Source organism: Rhinichthys klamathensis, unplaced genomic scaffold (assembly GCF_029890125.1).
Source record: "Rhinichthys klamathensis goyatoka isolate OS25496 unplaced genomic scaffold, OSU_Roscu_1.1 h1tg000149l_1, whole genome shotgun sequence".
NCBI lineage: Eukaryota > Metazoa > Chordata > Actinopteri > Cypriniformes > Leuciscidae > Rhinichthys > Rhinichthys klamathensis.
Genome location: NW_026606684.1, coordinates 1,855,978 through 1,876,604, shown reverse-complemented (window position 1 = coordinate 1,876,604; position 20,627 = coordinate 1,855,978). Strand labels below are relative to the sequence as shown.

The window sequence follows — 20,627 nt, the reverse complement described above, 5'->3', positions numbered from 1 at the left end:
CAACAGTATTTAGAATATAATATAACATGCAATGCAAACTAGTTTGGTTACAGCTCAGCTATATAATTCTCATTCTATCATTCCCCCTGCCTCCATTACATATCTGTGTCACACAAGTGTTTGATCACCACATTTGAGTGATCATTGCAAAACGTGTTTATAAAATATATTTATTCTGTTTATAGCTACTATGTAAAGTACCCATCAAAAGTTTGTACACACCAATAGGAAAGTGTCCAAACTTTTGACTGGTATACTGTACTATAATACACATAAATAATATTGCTACTGTATAATAATATACACATAAATAATGTCGGGCGATATATCGGTATCGGGCTTTTTTACTCCCTAATATCGGTATCGGCCCCCAAAAATCCATATCGGTCGGGCTCTAGTATCATCCACAACAAGCTGTATACTATTAGATAGAGTCAAGGCAGTCACATCACCAAACCTTCGGCTAAATTTAACAGAAAAATTAGGTGTTGTCCATTGTAAATGGTGTATGAATGAATGAATGAATGAGGCATTTATATAGCGTTTTCATATGTACTACTGTACACCCAAAGCACTTTACAATCATATCAGGGGTTCTCTCCTCAACCAGCACCAGTGTGCAGCATCCACTTGGATGATGCGACGGCAGCCACAGTACAACGGCGCCAGTGCGCTCACCACACACCAGCTATGCTTGAAGCACAGTTTATTCCGGTTACATTAAAACCAAGCAGCTTTATATTGGTAAAGGCTGCGAATTGGCAGGTTAAAAGTTTAAGATACTTGAATCCAATATGACGTGTCATCCATTTCCAGTTATTTCAGCAAAACTGGCATGTATCATATTTAAATACTGGTTTTTACCACAATAGTTACCATTTACTGCACTGTTATTTTCCCTAGTTATTTACCTATAGCAGCTAATCAATCGGAAGCTTTGCATATTCAAAGAAAATAGAGGACTGCATTTTACCATACAAAGGTAAATGTGACTGCACTTTTAAGTTTGGTTAGCTTGGATGGGTGATGAAGTATGCAAACCCCTCACCTGTAGACCATGCTCCCCTGCATCATATTTGTTATCCCCATCCAGCTGTTCCACAGCCACATAATCCTTGAATGACTCAAAGACTGCAGGGCAGAAAATATGCATTAGTAACACACGTCTACCTTTAAATCTCAGACTGAGAAGTCCTACAACAATATTTTTCTTGAAACGGCTTAGCTGAATAAGCCAATTTTGTCAGATCAAATATCCATCATCGAAGTCAGTTGCAAGATGTCAGAAAATTCATGCATTTACAGACCACATAACAAGAATGGCCTTCCTGGAACAGAAAAGCAAAGAACAGAACAGCAAAAACAGAATATCAGAGAAGGCCACACTTACTGTTTTTCTTTCCTTTTATGCTGAGCTGGATGTCATAGTAATCCTCTATTCTTTCTGACCGATAGTCCACATGCTTACACTGGATGTAGGACTGAAAAGGAGAAAACACCCAAATGTGGTAAGGCTGAATCAATGAATCAGATGTAGAGCGAAACCAGAGAGAGTCCGGGTGACTTACCACCATCTTTCCTCGGAAGAGCTTTGGGATAGTACCCTCCACACATGTTCCTTTCATCTTGTTCTCAACATTGTCCAACAACTATAATTGGCACAATCACAAAACAGTTGGACCGAAATCATGCTCATTCAATCTGACATGCCTAATCCTTCATTTGATCAACAAGTTAAAGTTAAAAGAGGAGGATCCAAAAGGATCCATGGAGATAGGGCTACTTACCACTCTGCACAGTTCCTGTACATCATGCTGCATGAAGCTGTCTAGAGTCTCCCATCTGAGGAAATGGACAATTATGAAATATAAACAAACGTTTGGGGGTTGGGGGTCGATTCACATAAAAGTACACCCGACTATGAATAGAGTTTTTCTACTTCTACAATGGTATTGCGAACCGAAAACATTTAACTCACATGGGGTGGGTTGCACCAATAAGGATTAAGTTTTAAATCTACCGTATTTTCCGCACTATACCAGGGTTCCTGCACACTTTTGAAAGTCAAATTTAAGGCTTTTTAAGACCTTTTTAAGACCTGAAGAAATCAAAATTAATACCGTACATTAGGGCTGTGCAGTATTGACAAAAATATATCTTGATATTTTCAACGTTTTGTTGATAATAATTAGATGATATTTTACTGATTGTGTTTTTGTGCTGGTGCCATGGCTGGTTTAGGTCTGTTGTTGACAGCTGAATCACGAAGATATTCATATTTTTCATATTCTATGCAGTGGTCAGTTCACAGTAGTGACAGAAATTAATATTTTAATTAAGGGGCAATATTTGCCACCTTAAATTGATTTTTTCAGGGGCATTTTCACCTATATATGGACATTTTTTCTAAACTTATTTAGAGTTATGCATCACCTTTAATGTCAAATACTATCATTCAAATTAAATTATACAGTAATTATACAATAATACTTAATTATATAATAATCATACAGTACCACTGTTACAGTCAAATTAAATCATTCAATCAAAATCCATCTTTGCAGTGCAGAGGTGACAGAAGCGGCATCAGAAGTGGCATTAATTTATTTACACTCCATTTACAACTGCATAAATAAAGCTATGAGATATATATTTTTAAATCAATATTCAATATTTAAATATGAAATGATTTCTAATTTTAACATTTTATTTAAAGGGTACTTTAAATATGAAACCGCAGCGGCAAATCACTGTCTTAAAGGGGGGGTGAAATGCTGTTTCATGCATAGTGAGTTTTTTACACTGTTAAAGAGTTGGATTCCCATGCTAAACATGGACAAAGTTTCAAAAATGAAGTTGTAAGTTTGATGGAGTAATTCTGTTCCAAAAATACTCCTTCCGGGTTGTCACAAGTTTCGGAAAGTTTTTTTCGAATACGGGCGTGTGTGACGTCAGAGTGGCCGGAATTTCCTTACATGGGTCTTAAGGGCACTTCTCCCGGAAGGGCGCGCGCGCATCTGTAGCCGAGTGCGTGCGAGAGTACGCCTATGCCCATCAGAGCGCTGGGCTCGGTCGGCTGCGCTGCAATTAAAAAAATGGCACCAAAAAAGTGTGTTTTTGGTTGCCAGGGCAAGACAACACTGCACAAATTTCCAAAGAACCCAGCGTTAAGGGACCTGTGGATGGATTTTGTTTTTCCAGAGCAGCAACGGAGTTGTGCAAGTGTTTTTGTTTGTTCCCTTTATTTCAACGGTAATAGTTTTATAAACAAGGCCCAGTTCAACGCCGGATTTGCAGATCGCCTAATACTTAAAGATGGAGCAGTCCCAACGATAAAGGTTCACGGTCGTGCGTTGGAACCGCAGGCGGTGAGTAAAACTGCTTCAAATGTCTGTGAGTTGTTAACTATCGGCGTGTAAGCACAGCAAGTAAACAACATGATCACATACAGTTAATGTATATCTATGGAGCATGCGATGTATGGTGTGTGTGTGTGTGTTTAAATACATTTGTTTAGCTGGCCACTGTAGGTGTCAGTTTGTTTATTGTAAAAATAAATCATGTCCTCATAAACCACGAGTCTGTCTGTTTACAACACACAAATGTTATAAAACTCGCGCATGACATGATGTTCTAAAAACACTGCGCTCAAGTTCAAATCATTTATATTTTTTTAAAAAACGCTCGAGACCTTATGGTTTTCACCCATTTCACTGCCCATCTCACGTTTTTGTGAGCAAAAACGCGTTCTGTATGAACGAGCCCTTAGTATTGTTTAGATCCTTGTTCTGCATTGGATTACTATCTGATTGTTAGCCATGGTTTATTTTCGGATGTCACTCACAGCTTCCAGACGCTCTCAACGCAAAAGCTTCGCGCGCCCACACGGCAAGCCTCCACCCGCTCGGGTTTTTCCGGAAAGACTCGGTACAGCCTATCTTTCTTTTATAAATATAATAAAACTAAAGACTTTGAGATATGAAGGATGCAATACTACTTTATAGGTACTCAAGATTAACATGAGATTGAGTGAAACTGAGTGTTTCACCCCCCCTTTAATAAGTGAGTTGAGGGAGTCATTCATTCAACCGATTCGTTCAAACGGCTGATTCATTCGGGAAAGAAGCAAGTGATTCGTTCAAAACGCGGATTTCAGTCAAGAAATAATCGCTGTCGGTTGCATTGAGACTCTGCTACGGTTTCATTTTAAAATTATAGTCGGCGAAATAAAGGGAAAACAAACAATATTGACAATATTGTGTCTAAAAAGTAACTCAATGTTAACCTATTGTTAATTTAACTGTTGTATAACATAAATATCACAATTGGAATTGTGCACGGGAAAACGGCACTCTTTCTGATGTGATATTCTAATATAAGAACATAATATGATATAAATATAAGACAAAAACTAACTTGGGGACATAACAGTTACACTGCACACATCACGCAGTGAAAGCACGAGAGACAAATGCGATGTCAGCTCGCAGTGCCTCGTACATTGTTAAAACAATGATTACAATATCATAAAAGACAACAATACACATCGCACACCATACGCACATAAAGAATGAACTTACAACTGAACTGACATTTACGACCTTTCTTCTCCTTCTCTCCTCTCGCGTGCAGGAGACAGTTATGCTGCCGTGACTCGCGAGTGACGCGAAATGTCACGTGAACTAGCAAATCCACAAAGATAGAATAATAAATAAATAAAAATACGTACGCTAATTAGATGGTTTTAATTTGGAAAGCTTTTAGATATGTCTAAGTCAAAGTGTCATCAAAAATTTAAGACCTTTCATAAGTAAAAATAAGACTTAAGACTTTTTATGGCCTTAAATTTTAAAAATCTAATTTAAGACTTTTTAAGACTTTAAGGATCCGCGGGAACCCTGTATACGGCGCACCGGATTATAAGGCGCACCTTCAATGAATGACCTATTTTAGAACATTTTTCATATATAGACCTTATTCACAAACACCGGAAGTAGCTAACCGCGGCCATATTGTTGACATGACATCTGTCCTGCTGCCCCTAACCGCGCGCAGATTTGAGTTGAGGGGAGCAGTAGCCTGGCTTCATCTCGTCGGTATCAAGAGAAGATAATGCTATTATTTGATGTGGGTCCACACCAATCAAGCTTAAGTAAAGATCCGTCCTTATTGCCACTTTGCCAGCCGTAACTTATCCGGATATTTATAAAGATCTCGTTCATACAGTATCCATATACAAACTACAATGCACCTCAACACAAGGCAACATAATGAACGGCACTCGTCTCATTCGTGGAGGTGGAAAAACAAGTTCTTTGTGACATGCAAGATTTGTTGTATTAAAATGTAAATGCATAAGAAAAGGCATGAGAGTCGGTTGTTTTTGTCAATTTTAAGTTTTCATTTAAAATGTTTGTGCGTTCATGTAAATTAGGGATGTCCCGATACCACTTTTTCACTTCCGATACCGATACCGATGCCGCAGCTTTGGCTTTTGCCGATACCGATATTAATCCGATATTTTTATTTTATTCTTAAACTAATAAAAAATATAGCAATTTTCTCAATTAGCCACCTAAAATATACCTCCTATATAGTCCACAACAACAGTTGATTATGAAAGATTGCCACCCTTTATTCAAACACTACAAAAAAATAAAGAAATATATAAATGAAAGAAAATACAGGTACTTCAGTACTTAAAGCTAGCTAGCTACCAACAGGTTTAAAGTTAAAACAATTTAAACCGCAGCATTCTACATTGTAAATACCAGTACAGTTTTTGTTTTTTAAATCAATTAGAATTTCTATAACTGTGTGTTAAACTGATTATCACTCTTGTGTGTGTTAAACACAATCTACTTAATACAGACAGCTTCATTATAAAGATAAACAACAAATCCCCAAAATATATGATCATAATCTATGACAAAAATGCTATTATAAACTAGATTAGTGGATAATACACATTGCTCTTTTTATTGTTGTAAAATACATTCATGAAAAACAAGATAACAAAAATGAAAAAGATAATTATTTTAGATATAGCTAAATCTGCTATAAAATTGAGACATGTTTTAAGTGTATTGCACAGCTATTTAATGAGGCAGCAACATTAATAATTATTAATGTTAATAAGCTTTAATTGCGTCAATGCATTATGATATGAAAGGCTCCAATACAGTGCGGCACAAAGCGCTTATGCGCATCCCGAGCGGAGAATGATGCGCTTGAAGCCACGTGGAGTTCCAGCACGCAGCGCGTCGAGTCCGCTTTGAAAAGTTCAAAGCACAACGGAGATACATATTATTGATGGACAGTGTATTATACAGTATCTATCTATGCAATCGTTTATTGAGCCTTTTCTTTTAACAGTTTTAAATTTCAGTTACTGTGCGCGTGAAGAACAATTATAGTGCTCTGACTCTAGTGTTGTGATCAAACTGACAGCGTCCGACACCCGGTAGAGAGTAACACGATTGAGTTACAGCAATAAAGTCCAGCAAGATAAAGTTGTTTTATGCGAAAACATAGACCTTTATCTTACAGATCAAGTATAATAGTATTAACATTGAATCATCTTGAAGATAGTTTCATGATTGACTGCAACCGAACGCGACGCGCTGTTTGAATGCTGAATGGAGAATGACTGACAGCCGCGAGAGGGAAAAATTTACGTGATCTTGAATTTAATTACTTAAATATTAATTTATATCTCACATAATAGCTTCAGAACACTTATAATAGAGTGCACGAAAACGTTATGGTACTTTAGAATGTTTTTGTGCATTTTGTGGGGCTTAACAATAACACATAATAGTATACCCACTAGGGGTGTAACGGTACATGTATTCGTATTGAACCGTTTCGGTTCGAGGCTTCCGGTTCGGTACGCATACAAACCGAACGATTCCTTGGACCATTTTTCCTACCGACAAAATTCGCGCTGGCGCGACCGACACAACGTTGCGCAACATCAAATGGCAAGCGTAATGAAAGCGGAACGAAACTGCGCTATTGTGCTTCACGGATCGTTTATCAGTTCGGAGCAGAGCAGCAACATCTGTGCAGCGGGAGCCGATCTCGATCAAGCGACACTGTTACAACCGTTACAACACAGCGCTAAGAGATCCAGTAAAGAAAACATTTGAGTTCGCCACTGAAGTAATAACATCGCTGCGAGATCTAGTGAGAAGCATTCACATTTCTCCGTTATTACCGTAGATCTCTATTAGATCAAACAGCGCTGACGTGGACACCAGGAGAAATATTGTGCCCTGAATGAACTAATACTTTACGTCCACAGACCAGCAACATTCACCATGGATTTAATATAGTAACACTAAATGTAACCAGTTTGGCTGGAATAGTGAAATGCTTTCAAGTACTTCACACATCTTTGTCCAGCACTTCAAAACTCAAATATTATATAAATAAATAGCCTATATGAAGAGTTCAGATGCAAAAGCCTCTATAAGTGCCATTTGAAATTTTCTAGAATGATCATTTTTATGAAGCTTGTACATTTAAGTTCAGTAATTTCACTCAAATGACAATTAATAGGCAATCTTCATTGCCATTTAAGTGAAATTACTGAACTTAAATATACAAGCTTGATAAAAATGATCATTCTAGAAGAAAATTTCAAATGGCTTTTGCATCTAAACTCTTCGTATATTTAAATGTTATTTTTAATGTGATGACCAAAACATTATTTGTTCATCCTTCAAAGATGACACCCATTTATAAACCTGAAAGTTTCAAGATGTAGGAAAACTCACTTATTTAAAAAATATTTTTTCTTTTAACAAATAGGAAATTTCTCTGGCATTTCTTACTTTTTGCTGTATCGAAAACGTACCGAACCGTGACTTTAAAACCGAGGTACGTACCGAACCGTGATTTTTGTGTACCGTTACACCCCTAATACCCACAATATCGGATTTGGATCGGCCTCGTCTGATCGATGTCAGATCGATACCCGATCCCGCAAAAATGGCAGTATCGGAGCGATACCGATCCTGAGTATCGGATCGGGACATCCCTAATGTAAATGTTTAACATGGTTACATATTTGACCAATTTTGAGCAACTTAATATATAGAAGTAATGCATGGAATAATTGGCTTACGTTGTTGAAATGGTGAGTATGTGTTAAAATAAAAATAGTGAGTACCAGGGTGTTTGTGGTAACGTTACAGCCGCGGATCAGTTAGCTATACGCACTGCAAACGCAGCATATAGCACTAAAGCACTGTAGCGCGTCCTGCTTCTGTACCGTATACGCAACGCACCGCACACGCATTGCACACGGATTATGTGTGAAACCTGTGGTAAAAGGATGGGAACAGACTTTTCTGTGGGGAGTTGGCTGAAAGTTTAGCCTATTTATCCTAGCTAGCCTCTCCTGCGCTGGCTCAACTCTGTCTCCTTCCCTTCACGTTTTCTGACAGTCGGTGACGGTAACTTATCGAAATCATAAAAACTAACTCTGGGGTTCTTATTGCTGTTGTTAGAACAGACGTGTATTACACAACACACCATCACGCTGTTTTAAAAAAAAAAATACAGTGATAATACCATGGATAATGCCGACGCTGCCTCGCTTGTCAACTGACAGACTGACAGTTGCCGTGATTTCTATGTCAACAATATGGCCGCCGCAAACATTGATGACGCAGATCGAATAACATCTATAGGGCGCACCGGATTATAAGGCGCATAAGATACTGTAGTCAAACGTTTGACTGGGTTTGCGTTATGCATCCACTAGATGTCAACAAAACAGTCAGATAAAGTCAAACTTTATTAAGCGTTCTGACAACTCCGTTCACTCCCATGGTAACGTTGTTCAAACGTTAAAGGAAAACTCCGGTCAATTTTAACATTGAGCTAATTTTTTGTAAATTTGGAGTGCTGTCAGTACAGATAACAACGACAAAAACCGGTGTTGCCTACACCGTGTTATCCTCTTTTTAAAATTTGCACCCTGTTGACTTAAACGGGAAAAGTTTTAAACCTGCTTTTAGCCTCTTAACAACCTTGATGTGTCATTACAAGTGCACAGCCATGTGAGTGAACACGGTGAATCTGACTGCAGTAAATGTGAAAGATATGAATAAAAATGATGTTTATTCAGCCAGCTCACATACCCGTATTTTCTTCCTGTTTTCGGTCGAAGTCCACAGCATAAACTGTAAAAGGTCCACACTAGGCGATTGTCGAGTGCGCGCGCGATCATTGGTAACTAAGCAACAGTGGAGACTCAGACTGTCAGCTGTCAGCCGATGACGGTGCTGTGTGGTGTTCTGAGAATATCAGCTCAAATGGATAGTTCTTCCGAATCAGATGTTGAACACACGGAGGAGGTTTGATCGCGCGCGCGCGAACTCGACAATTAACTACTGTGGACTTCGGCCGAAAACAGGAAGTAAATACGGGTATGTGAGCCGGCTGAATAAAGAGATTATTCCTGCCTTCGTGAAAGCTCGGATCACAGTTGAGACTGATATATGGATATATCAGCCCAGGCATCCACGATCCATTGGCAGATAGTGGCGTAAGTCGCCCGGCGCTGTCTCCCCGTCTTGGTGAACGTGTGTTCCCCATCCATATATAAGGCGCTCTGGATTATAAGGCGCACTGTCGTTTTTTGAGAAAATTAAAGGCTTTTAAGTGCGCCTTATAGTGCGGAAAATACGGTAGATTAAATCAAGGTTTATCAAATAATTGTGTTGCACCAAACTTTAAACCTTGTTTAAAAATAAGCAGGATTACACCATTTTGATCCTGGATTTAATTTATTTTTAAAATAGATTAATTTTAATCCTGTTGCTCCATAAATTTAAACTCAATTAGGAATTAACTATTTTATTTAAACCTCGTCACCTGTAGGCATGTGCCGGTATCAAATTTTCATGCTGCGATTAATTGATTGAGCTTTTATCACGGTATACGGTATTATCACGATATTTTAATTGCACAAGAGAAACAGACGGATTGGGGGTATCTAAAAAAAACTTGCATCACAATGTGTAATTGTGATTGTCAAAACATTAATTTTATTTTTTAGTGACAACGTGTTATAATGTTTACATGGTTACTGAGGCTACTGTTTGTATTATTGCTTAACACAATTTTCATGATTTCAATTAAATTCTTGGATTTAATTTCAATCTTGATTCAATATTGACTCATTTGGATAAATATTAGGTAGGCTACAGTAGATAGCCTGCATTTAAATGTTTCTCAAGAAAAAATATATCTCACATAATGCTGTAAACATACAGCGAGAAATTAAATATAATGCATACAATATAAATATAATAATAATATAAATATAAAAATGTAATATGCCGTAATTTTCATTATAATAACAATTATATAATGACAAGTACATATATTAAAATATGTAATATAGTGCACATATTTAGCAAAATACTCCTCTCTATAGCTATTTTCTTATAGTCAATTAACATTAAATGGCTTTCCGGAGGTAAATGTAACGTTCTGTGACATAATTGTTCTCCTGCAGTGTTATTGACCTCTTTCCGTGGTTGAAAAACACTGATTGATCGAAAGTACGTACCTTTCGGTGGGTTGTACTGTATCTTTAATAAAAAGTAACAGATGATCGGTTTACTTGATCTGAGGGGTGCGATCTGTCACGTCACATTTACAAGCACCAAAACAGTATTTATTGTCTGAATTTCGTTATAAAAACTGAGAGCTGATATTTTTTTCATATCAAAAGTAACCTGCTCTGTCTAGTCTGTCGGTGTCAGTGTCCTCTTTGCTCCGTGATTTTTCTCTGGGTGAGAAAATGGATGTGTGGCACGAGACCGTGTGAAAGTGTCAATTGCGTGAGTCTCAAGCTGAATGCGTGAGAGTTGGCAGCGTTCCTCCTTCCGCCGTGCTTCTTCTCCATGTGAGGATTGTTTACATTAGACTAGAGTGCGCACTGCATGCACACAGTGCTTATACATGTGATGTGGGGATTGTTTACATCAAAGTGCACATGTGTTTTGCGCAGCATATACGCATTGTTTTTTAAGCGGTTGATGGAAAATAAGCTGATGCGCGTTCTAAAAATCTAAATTCGGATCTATTATTTTTCACGGTATTTCGAAGTCCCCGCGATAACAATATCGTGCATATTCATTACCGCGATTTATCGCATTACCGAATACCGGCACATGTCTAGTCACCTGTAAATGTAAAGTGCAACTACAATTACAATATGTGGCTGATTGAACAAAGACAGAAACAGGTGTTTATAACAAATAAAAATAAATTAAAAAGTGCATTGAGCCGGCAGAGTGTGATGGTCATGGCGGCCAGTAAGCTCATGTCTGTGCTTCTTTTCAAGAAAAGAGGAAGAATATATTTAGCAGCGGTGATGATGAGGTGAGCACCAGTGATCACTGCCACACTTCTAGTTTCTCAGGGGCGCTGGGCAGAGTTCAAACGGTCAGGTCGGCACTGTCAAGAGCGGAGATGGTGAATCATGCCAGTTGTTTTTTCTTATCTCAGTTGTTTTGTCATACGTTATGCTGCCATATTCCATTAATTGATACTATAAATATATTTCCAGGCTTATAAAATCCGCACGCACTGCCTCAATATTTCATTGCCTGCTTGAGCTTTAACGGTCTCTCTACCCAGCAGTTTATAAATAAAGCTTACATTTTACAAGTTTATTTCCTTTATCGACAAGAGCTACTTATTTCAGAGAGAGAGTTTCTGGTGGTCAAAGAACAAAATGGAAAATTTAAATCACAGTAGGGCTGCAACAACTAATCGATAAAATCGATAATCGATTATGAAAATTGTTGTCAACGAATGTCACTATCGATTAGTTGGTCTGCTTACATCACGGGGAGCGTTTACTGGTGATTGGTTGAAACAGGCCAATCATGATGCTATGTCTTACATGCGCTTCATGAGGCACACACACACACACACACACACGCACTCTCTCCCTCCGCCGCTCTGCCGTGCGCGCGCGCTACACGGTTTAGAGCACAGTCTCTTCTGTCTCGCTTGCGCGCTCTAGATTCCGGGAGTTTGAACTAATTTGCGGGCATCAGGGAGCCGCTATCAATGTGCAGGTGACTCCCGGAACTTCCGGGAGACTTGGGATGTGCATTTTGTATCGAGCATCAGGTTGCGCAATCAGTTCGTATTTTAATCCATCAGTTGATGGATTAAAATAGTGCTACCGCAGAAATAGGTTAAATTAAAATGGTGTTTACAAAGTGAAGCACTAAATATAAAGGCAGTTAACAACAGCAGCAAAAGATTGTTTTTAGTCACTGTCCTCAGTGGTTTCAGCGAATGCTTGTGCATTAATGCATCATTTTTCCTGTCCTTATAATCAAGCCTGTTAGCTTGCTGCTGCGTACCTCCATTTCGTTCTCTTTTTATAGCATTTGTCTACTAAGTTTTAATTGTTTTTCAAACGTGATCTACTGCGGCTCTACGTTCTCTCTATATTTATTTCATCAATTTATCCTTAATTAATTTTAAATAAAAATTAAATGAATTATATATTTTAAACGTTTTTAGTTCATATCTTCACATCATGTCGGTGTAGATTTGTTGGATATAATTATTATTTTTTTTTTTTACATTAATCATTGTCGTCAACTTGCCATCAGCAATTATCATTAAAAACAACGCAAATATTGATATTAGTAAAACTCAATGTGTGGCTTTTGCATTTTTTAAAGTACACTTACACAAATACCCTGACTTAGGGTTTTATTTAGTTATAAAAAAATAAATAAGAAAAATTGAATTTTTTATCCGATTAATCGAAAAAAATAATCGTCTGATTAATCGATTTTCAAAATAATCGTTAGTTGCAGCCCTAAATCACAGGTTAGAATTCTAATCCCTGATTTGGTAATCAGTGTTCAATATTAAGTGGTGCAACAACTTGATTTAAAATAAAACTCAGATCAACAAATCCTTGATTAGCTCTAAACTTTGTTAATTTAATCCTTATTGTTGCAACCTAACCTTTAAGTCTAAGATCTGCCGACACAATTGTAACTTTTCTACTTAAAAAGAAAAATTTTACAGGAAACTAAAATAATATACGTTTACTTAACAGAAAAAAAAAAAAATGTAATTTACAAAAAGGAAGACCAAAAACAGAGTATAAAACATATTCAAGGAGAATGACAAGGAACAACATGAAACCCACAGTGCTTGTAAACTTGGACTTTCAAAACAAAACTTACCCAAAAGACTTAGTCAGCTTCTTTGTCCCAACAGGCTTATCGCTGTGCTGGAGCTCATAGAACACCCTCTGCAGGGCGAGGGGAACACTTTTAGAGGAATCATCTCCCTCAGTGGGCATCATATAAACCGCCTAAAAAGCAAATACAAAGCAGGTTCTCTGACATATGCACAGCATCAACCTGTGCTTTACTTTTGAAAACATTTAAATAAAACAATATGCTATTAAAAACATCAATTAAAATAAAATAAAAATAAAACAACTCTTCCACTGACCCAGAGTTTACATAATCAATTTGAAAAATAGACAACCGCCACATAAATGTGAAGCAGTGTTTCCCATTCATTAACTAGACTGTGAGACTGTGGCGATAATTTGTCCTGCCACGGTCTCAAAATGAACCGGACATATAATGCCCGGAAAATATGAATATATGAACAGGAAATATAGCGTCTCTTAATACCTCCGTAGCAGACGAATAACTGCTCTGGCGAGTGAAAGAAACTAGAAAGAAACAAGTTCCGAATTTCTTCATCTTGAAAACTTGAATCTGTATTTTTTTTAACTGAATATTTGCAGTATTTGAATTCAGAACAAAAAAACAGCTGTTTGAAAATACATGTCTATAAAATTCAGCCATAAAAATATTTCAATTTGTTAAATTTCAAATGTTCAATATTCGTTTAAAAAAAATCTAATTCAGAACTATTTAAACTACCACCTAAAAATCAATTTTGTTAGATTACACTGGCAAATAATTCAAATTTACACAATTCAAATTCAAATCATTTTGTCATATTATTAGCTCCATACTTCTCCCGGTACATCTTTGCCGTGCAATGGTGCCGCCCGCGCCTCTCCCGGTACAACTTTGACGTGCAATGGTGCCGCCGCGCAAGGCGCGAGTGTTCACGAAGCACAAACAGATCATTTTGACCATTTGCCCAACGGGGATGGGGGTGGACGTGGTCTTAGTGTACATAGTAATAATTTAATTGTCATCATTTACTCTCTCAAGTTGTTTTAAACCTGAATAAGTTTCTTTCTTCTGTTGAAGTTATTTGGAAGAATGTGGGTAACCAAACAGTTGATGTACCCCAGTGATTTCCATATTATATATATATTTTTTTTTTCCTATGGAAGTCAATGGGGACCACCAACTGTCTGGTTACCCACATTCTTCAAAATATCTTCTTTTGTGTTCAGCACAAGAAATAAATTAATACAGGTTTGGAACAATATTACAATGAATAAATAATGAAAGAATTTTTATTTTTGGGTCAACTATCCCTTTAAGGACAAGCGGCTGCATGTTTATTATTAGGGCTACTGTCTCTTTAAGACCTGTACGCGACGCGTCTAATATACACGCGCATTTGACAAGCAGATTTCTCTCAATTTTCTCGGTTTGCTTTCAGTTTAGACATAATCAACTTTCCTTATGTAAACCTTGTGTGTATTTGAGAGTATTAGCGAAATAAGACTCGAAAGATAACTTAGTCCAGTAACCAGGCGCTGTTAGACAGGCTTTTAGTGCATGTGCGCGTCGGGTGTTCGCGCTCAGAACAGCGCATCAGCAGTGAATTACATGTTTAACCGGCAAGGCTTTAAAACACATGCAAATAATGAACTTTTGTGAACTCACTGAACTGATGTGGCCGTTCCTCTGCGTTAACATTTGATATGAGTATTTGTCGCGTTGTACACTAATGCTGTTGAGACGGAGGCGCCAGAACTGCAACTCTGATAGAATGCACGATATTTCTACAAAAGCAGTCAGCAGCTTGCTTGGAGCAAGGATCATAGCGCAAATTTGAACTATAACGATATATCGCCCAACCCTACTGGTGGCCTAACGGCCATGTTCTTGTCAACTGACAACGATACCACTGTAGCGCGAGAGCGACTGAGGTACGAAATTGAGCAGGTGAACAAGCTGAACGCAAATACGTCCTTGTTTATACTTGGAAAGGAAGGAAAAATCTGTACGCACGTCAGCCTGTTATGTCCTCATATCCTCTCCTTTTCACTCCGGCAGCCGGCACACACCACCACCACCCCCTTTTTTTTTTTCTTTTTTTTTTACAGATATGCGAGATTCACGTAGGTCACATTTTCAGGTCTGCTTATTGCTTCACATTTTCTTTCCAATATAAAGTGTATCCCCATCCGGTGAGATGTATGACTCTAATAAGAACCAAACATTACCAATAAGACTCAAAATATGGCCACACTTGGCTGCACCTGAAAGCAGACTGCATCATCTCCTCAAAATAATGCATCTACTTCAGTTAGGTGAGGGATGCAGTAGGAAAGTAGGCTGTATTCCACTGGAGCTTATAGCAGGCAATGGAAAATCAATTTGCAAAGTAGGAATACTGTTTTTAATAGTCATTTAACTCATGCACATTCCAAGCAAATATCTAATTATGTTATACATACTGCATTCTGTAAGAATATAAAAAAATAAAAATAAAAAAAGATTAACAACCCCTTCTGATTGTGATAATGAAAGGCAGATGTCTCACCCGCCGAAGCTGGTTTGTGAAGAAGAGAGTCTGTAGTAAGCTATTCATGTAACATGTGGCTCCTTGATTCTTCAACCCCACGTAACCAGTGTGTTTCTTTGAATCCCAGCTGTAAGTAAAACAGTGACATCAGCTATCGTCGTAAAAGCTTGTCAACATAGAAAACGTCACGAGAAATGACTTACGCCACACCGTGAGGAGCATCGGCTTGAACGTAGACCTCAAAAGTGACCTTATCATCCTCCACAAAGCCCCGTTCAGGATCAGTCACATCCTAAAATCAAAACATCACTTTAACATCAGCTTTTTAGCTCTGCTCTCCTCTGACAACACCAGCTCAGCAGAGACTATAATAAAAAAAAAAACTGTTTACTTACACTCCATGACATGAAGTTGGAAAAGCCCCAGTCATTTTCCTTGTGGAAGAAAAGGTGACTAATGCGGCGGCTGAAGGATTTCTCATCATCTTTGTAGTTGATTATTTTGAGCATGGCTTGAGCATGGCATGACCAGGACCTACATACGAGGAGGAATCGGTTAATTAAATTAGGCTCGCTTAAAAAACAAAAATAAGTTGCTTTAAGTGAGGGAGAACTATTCCCAAATAAAAAAAAGCAAACTACTAAAAAAATGTTTTAAAAGGCTAAATATATTAACTTTACATTTTCTAGTATAGAGATTTCAATGATGTCCTTGAATTAATGGACTTATTCATTGTCCACTTTTCTGTGTAATGGCGGTGATTGCTTACGTAGAGTCAGACTCAGCATTGCACTGAAGGAAGAATCCAACGCTCTTCTGGTGAGGTCTGTCTGGGTAAAACCGGGGCATCACCATGATCTTCCAGGGCAGATTTCTCACGAAGCAGGGTGGGCTGAGCACAGACTCACTCAGCCTGCTAAAGCGCTCCACCACAAAGCGGAAAGTTGCTTCAGAGCGCCAGCTTGTGTCTGTTATGACGTGTTGTAATAAATAGTTAGAGCTGCAGATTTACTTCCATTCATAACTTGAGATATTAAAAACAATCATGTAAAAAATAAAGTGTTATCATGCATGGTGCTGAGCTTCATTATGTTCCTTACCATCCTCCATGTCCTCCTCTGTGTTGTTGTGTCCGTCAGCCATAGCCACGTTCCCATTGATGACTGGATTTTGGGGAATTCTTGGAGGATCATCTGGGTCCCCAGCTGAAAGAAAAAGACAAAACGGAAATTCCCTTGTCAACTGTAATGCTAACGTAAAATGCACCAGGCCCATAAGATTTATTGCAAGCTCACTCTTATTATGGTGCTGCTAAGATCCACTGTGCAACAGGTACAAATGCACCCAAAAAATTGATTACTAAGAATTTAGCATGTGTAGCTAGCTCTATACAACAAACTACTTAATAGATCCTGTTCTATTTTTTTTTTTTTTTTAAACATGCAAAGTAACAATTAAAAACCACTGAGAACTGCCAGTGACGAAACTAAATTTGCATCTGTAACCATTGAGGACTCTGAAACACTGCTGGAGACATCTTTAATGATTGAAATTGTATTTGTAACATTTTAAGGTAGCCAATAAGACGTGTATAGATGGTGCATTCAAGTCATGTTGGAGAGATCATATTTACAAGTTGAAAGCATAGGAACACAACCACAATGTTGTAATTGCAAGTGGGAGATCTGAGTTTGAGTTGGATACAATGGCTGTAGTGTTTATTGATTTGTTAAAATGAAAATACAACAGTACTGTATAATAATTACTTACATTCTTAAATTTAATTAAAACTAAGCAAACACACACCCAATGCGCATTGATTATTTTGAAGTGGAGTTTAAAAAACACTTGCTGTATTTTTGTTTGTGTTAGATCAAAGTGATTGAGCACACCTGACAATGTAAACATGACTTCCTAGGAGGACATGTGCTTCCTTCACATGCTATCAGAATTATCATAAATACTAATTTCCTAATCAGAAATTAGACACGAATGGCCTCTCAAGTCACTGAGAGATCATTTTGATACCCAATTTTCCGACTTGGGCAGGCCATAAACTTCAAACATAGCGGAGGAGAAAACTATTGCTAGTGACAATTTTATTTGGTTTCCCCCACAACATCTACATATATAAAACCATTTGATGCAAATTTTGAGACAGCATTTATTTGACCGAAATTACAGAATTGTTAGCAAGCTAACTAGGCAGCATGATGAATGTACAATACATGAATGTTTATGGTTGTCAATGTAAGAAATCCATTGGATATTGACCAAATACATTCAATAGGCTACAGTTTGGCAGTAAGATTTCCCAAAAATATAGGCTACACAAATTAACCGCGGTGTCCTCCAATATTCCTATTTTTCTGACAAATTGAATGCAACAAACTTGTAATTACGACTTAAAAAAATTCTGATAACGCATGAAAGCTGCATTAAATGCACCAAGAGCATGCAAGACAAAACAAACAGGTTCTCTTCAAGACGTTTTGTTGTTTAATGAGGCCTGAATGAGTGAGACTAAAAACAGGCCAACCTGCATGCTTCTTAGTGGCAAATTACGTTAAATTTGCGCATTCTTAGGCCTTCGTGAGGTGTGATATATGTTCATGTGTTGAAAGGTCTCAGTGCGGGTCTCTGGACAACAGCATCAGAAACGCCCCCACACGTGCACTGCAGAACTTTGATGAAACGCAGCGGAAAATTTAACGTCAGAAATACAGAGTAAGAAATCACATCAATGTTCTAGGGCCTTTTAAGTGTTATAACCACGATCGCGAGAGGGCACGAGCCAAAAACAGACAAGCAAGCCGTAATCATTAAAAATGGCGAGCGGTCCCACAGCATGACTCGTTATACAATGAAGAAGCAGAAAATCCCCGCGCGCTGTCGATGGATCCCCACGCGCTGGCCTTGACGCACAGTCATTACGATATCGGAAACGCATCAAATCTAAATTTAAAGCTTACTGCATAGGTACTACCCCCATATTATCAATAATAAGGCTGTCGCTTAAGAAAAAGACGCTACATTAACGACTCGTTTCTGAGTCGATCCTCTTCGTTTACCACCCTCCCCCTCCATACACATTTAGCCGAGCTGCTAACGTTTCACCCTCCGCAAACAGAGCATATATTCGGGACAAACGGTGTCATCCAACACCATCTAATGACCAAATAAATTACTTGGATCGCGGATCCTTTGGTGAGCCATCATGTGCCACGGGCCGCGCAGTCACCCAGATATAAACAAACACATACGCAAGCAGGCCTCTCGTGAGTCTGATCTGTGCAAAATACAGTCCACCATCTTGAAATAAAACTGCCATCCACTCCCCCTAATCGAGCTGCACAACTTCATATGCGGCTCACATCCAAAGCCAATAATAACAACAGTAACTGTTAACATTAATAAGACACTGTAACAACTGAATGCAACTTAACCAATTAGGTTAGATATCGCACAGAAAGCTCGTCATCTTCTATGTAACGTTAGTTCAAGAGCGAATTATAGTTCAAAATGGTGCTGTTGTCCAGCAATCATCCGGTGTCGATGCTGTTTATTTGACTCCACTAGCACTGAACATGAGGATTTGCTGACTATGGATGAAAGCCATTCATTGAAGTGGTTCTTCAGAAATGTCTAAATAAGCAGATGTTCTGAAAGGGCATTAAACTGCCCGATTAAATGTGAAAAAGTTAACGTTAGTGGACGAATGCCCTGTTTAATGCTCTTGTCAGATCGCATCAACAACAAACGCTTCTCCGTCCTTTAAATCACAAAACAATGTTATTGACTCACGTTTATCCATTCTGCATGCGAATACGGTTTTGTCCATCTAAATAACTACCTCATCTGTGAGAATTAACCCTATAACGCTTTAAAAAGTTCCCCACATGATCTAACGTTACAGGTGCAGCCGAGGGGCTCCTTACATAATCAGATGAAAATCTGACACAAGTTTGTTGGATAGAAAGGCTTAAAGATGGGCTGCGCCACGTTAATGCAGGCAGCAGCACATAGCCAGACGCTAATAGAACAAAATCCACCTCGCGTAACGGGCACATTAACAGTATTGTGATTTAAAAAACAACCGTTATGCGTTTTCTAGTAACGACGTAGCAGTGCAATATAACGCAGATGATGAGGTAAATAAAAAAAATGGACCTTTTGCTGACTGGCTAAACTCCTCATGCAGCGAGGTAACTTAACGGTTAGCTGCTGGCTAACAAGCTATTGGGGTCAAAACATGCGACAGTGTGGCTTGCTAATAAACAGTTAACTCGTTAAATATGGGCTTGATGTGAAAATGTTGGTTGTGATATTAAACTAAAGGCTGTGAGCTTTTTGTTTTTGCTTAAGGCCTTGACGTACCCTCCATCTCCATGTCCTCGGGCTCGCTGAGCTGCTGCTCGCCGGCTTTCTGCTGCTGCTGCGTGTGATGGTGGTTCATGTTGGCGGCTTTGAGAATGGGAAGATGCTTGGGCTCTTTGTCTCCCTCGGGCCGGTCTGATGGCGGTTCCGCGGGCAGAGGCTGGTGGGGAGTCGGAGGACGCAGAGGTGGGGTAAACAGGTCGAGCCTTTGCGGCTGGGCCTGCACTAAGACGACCTCGGCCTTGTCTGCTGTCAGCGCCGGGGATGGAGGAAGGGAGGCCGGTGGGGGAGCAGGCAGAGAAACGCGGACGTATTTGCTCGCTATTCGCCCAATCTCGGCGCCTGGGTGAAGGGATGCTAACGGTAAGGATAGTCGGAGGCCTCGGGCTTCTGCTTCACGAAGGCCCGATGAATGAAACCCCGGCTTTCCCCCGTAGAAGTGCGGGGCGAATGCAACTCACAACAACCTGCAGCCGGGGAAAACACAGATAGCC

At 38.8% G+C, this 20,627-nt stretch overlaps 1 protein-coding gene across 4 annotated transcripts in view; it reads right to left on the bottom strand.

The window, feature by feature from the left end:
* The window catches only part of usp7 (ubiquitin specific peptidase 7 (herpes virus-associated)), a 53,609-nt gene extending 33,025 nt beyond the window's left edge, over positions 1–20,584 (bottom strand). The window contains exons 1-11 of one of the 4 annotated variants that reach the window (XM_056258190.1): positions 20,134–20,584; positions 16,857–16,961; positions 16,526–16,724; positions 16,152–16,290; positions 15,960–16,048; positions 15,775–15,883; positions 13,248–13,378; positions 1,788–1,842; positions 1,569–1,649; positions 1,391–1,481; positions 1,049–1,131 (exon numbers count right to left, since the gene is read on the bottom strand). In XM_056258190.1, the coding sequence (XP_056114165.1) occupies positions 1,049–1,131; positions 1,391–1,481; positions 1,569–1,649; positions 1,788–1,842; positions 13,248–13,378; positions 15,775–15,883; positions 15,960–16,048; positions 16,152–16,290; positions 16,526–16,724; positions 16,857–16,961; positions 20,134–20,212 (1,161 nt within the window). In that variant the 5' untranslated portion in view covers positions 20,213–20,584. Of the gene's footprint in view, positions 1–1,048; positions 1,132–1,390; positions 1,482–1,568; positions 1,650–1,787; positions 1,843–13,247; positions 13,379–15,774; positions 15,884–15,959; positions 16,049–16,151; positions 16,291–16,525; positions 16,725–16,856; positions 16,962–18,944; positions 19,075–19,560; positions 19,653–20,133 lie in introns of those variants that run through there. The other 3 variants (XM_056258187.1, XM_056258188.1, XM_056258189.1) reach the window with 3 other exon arrangements.
* Positions 20,585–20,627: the final 43 nt, after the last annotated feature.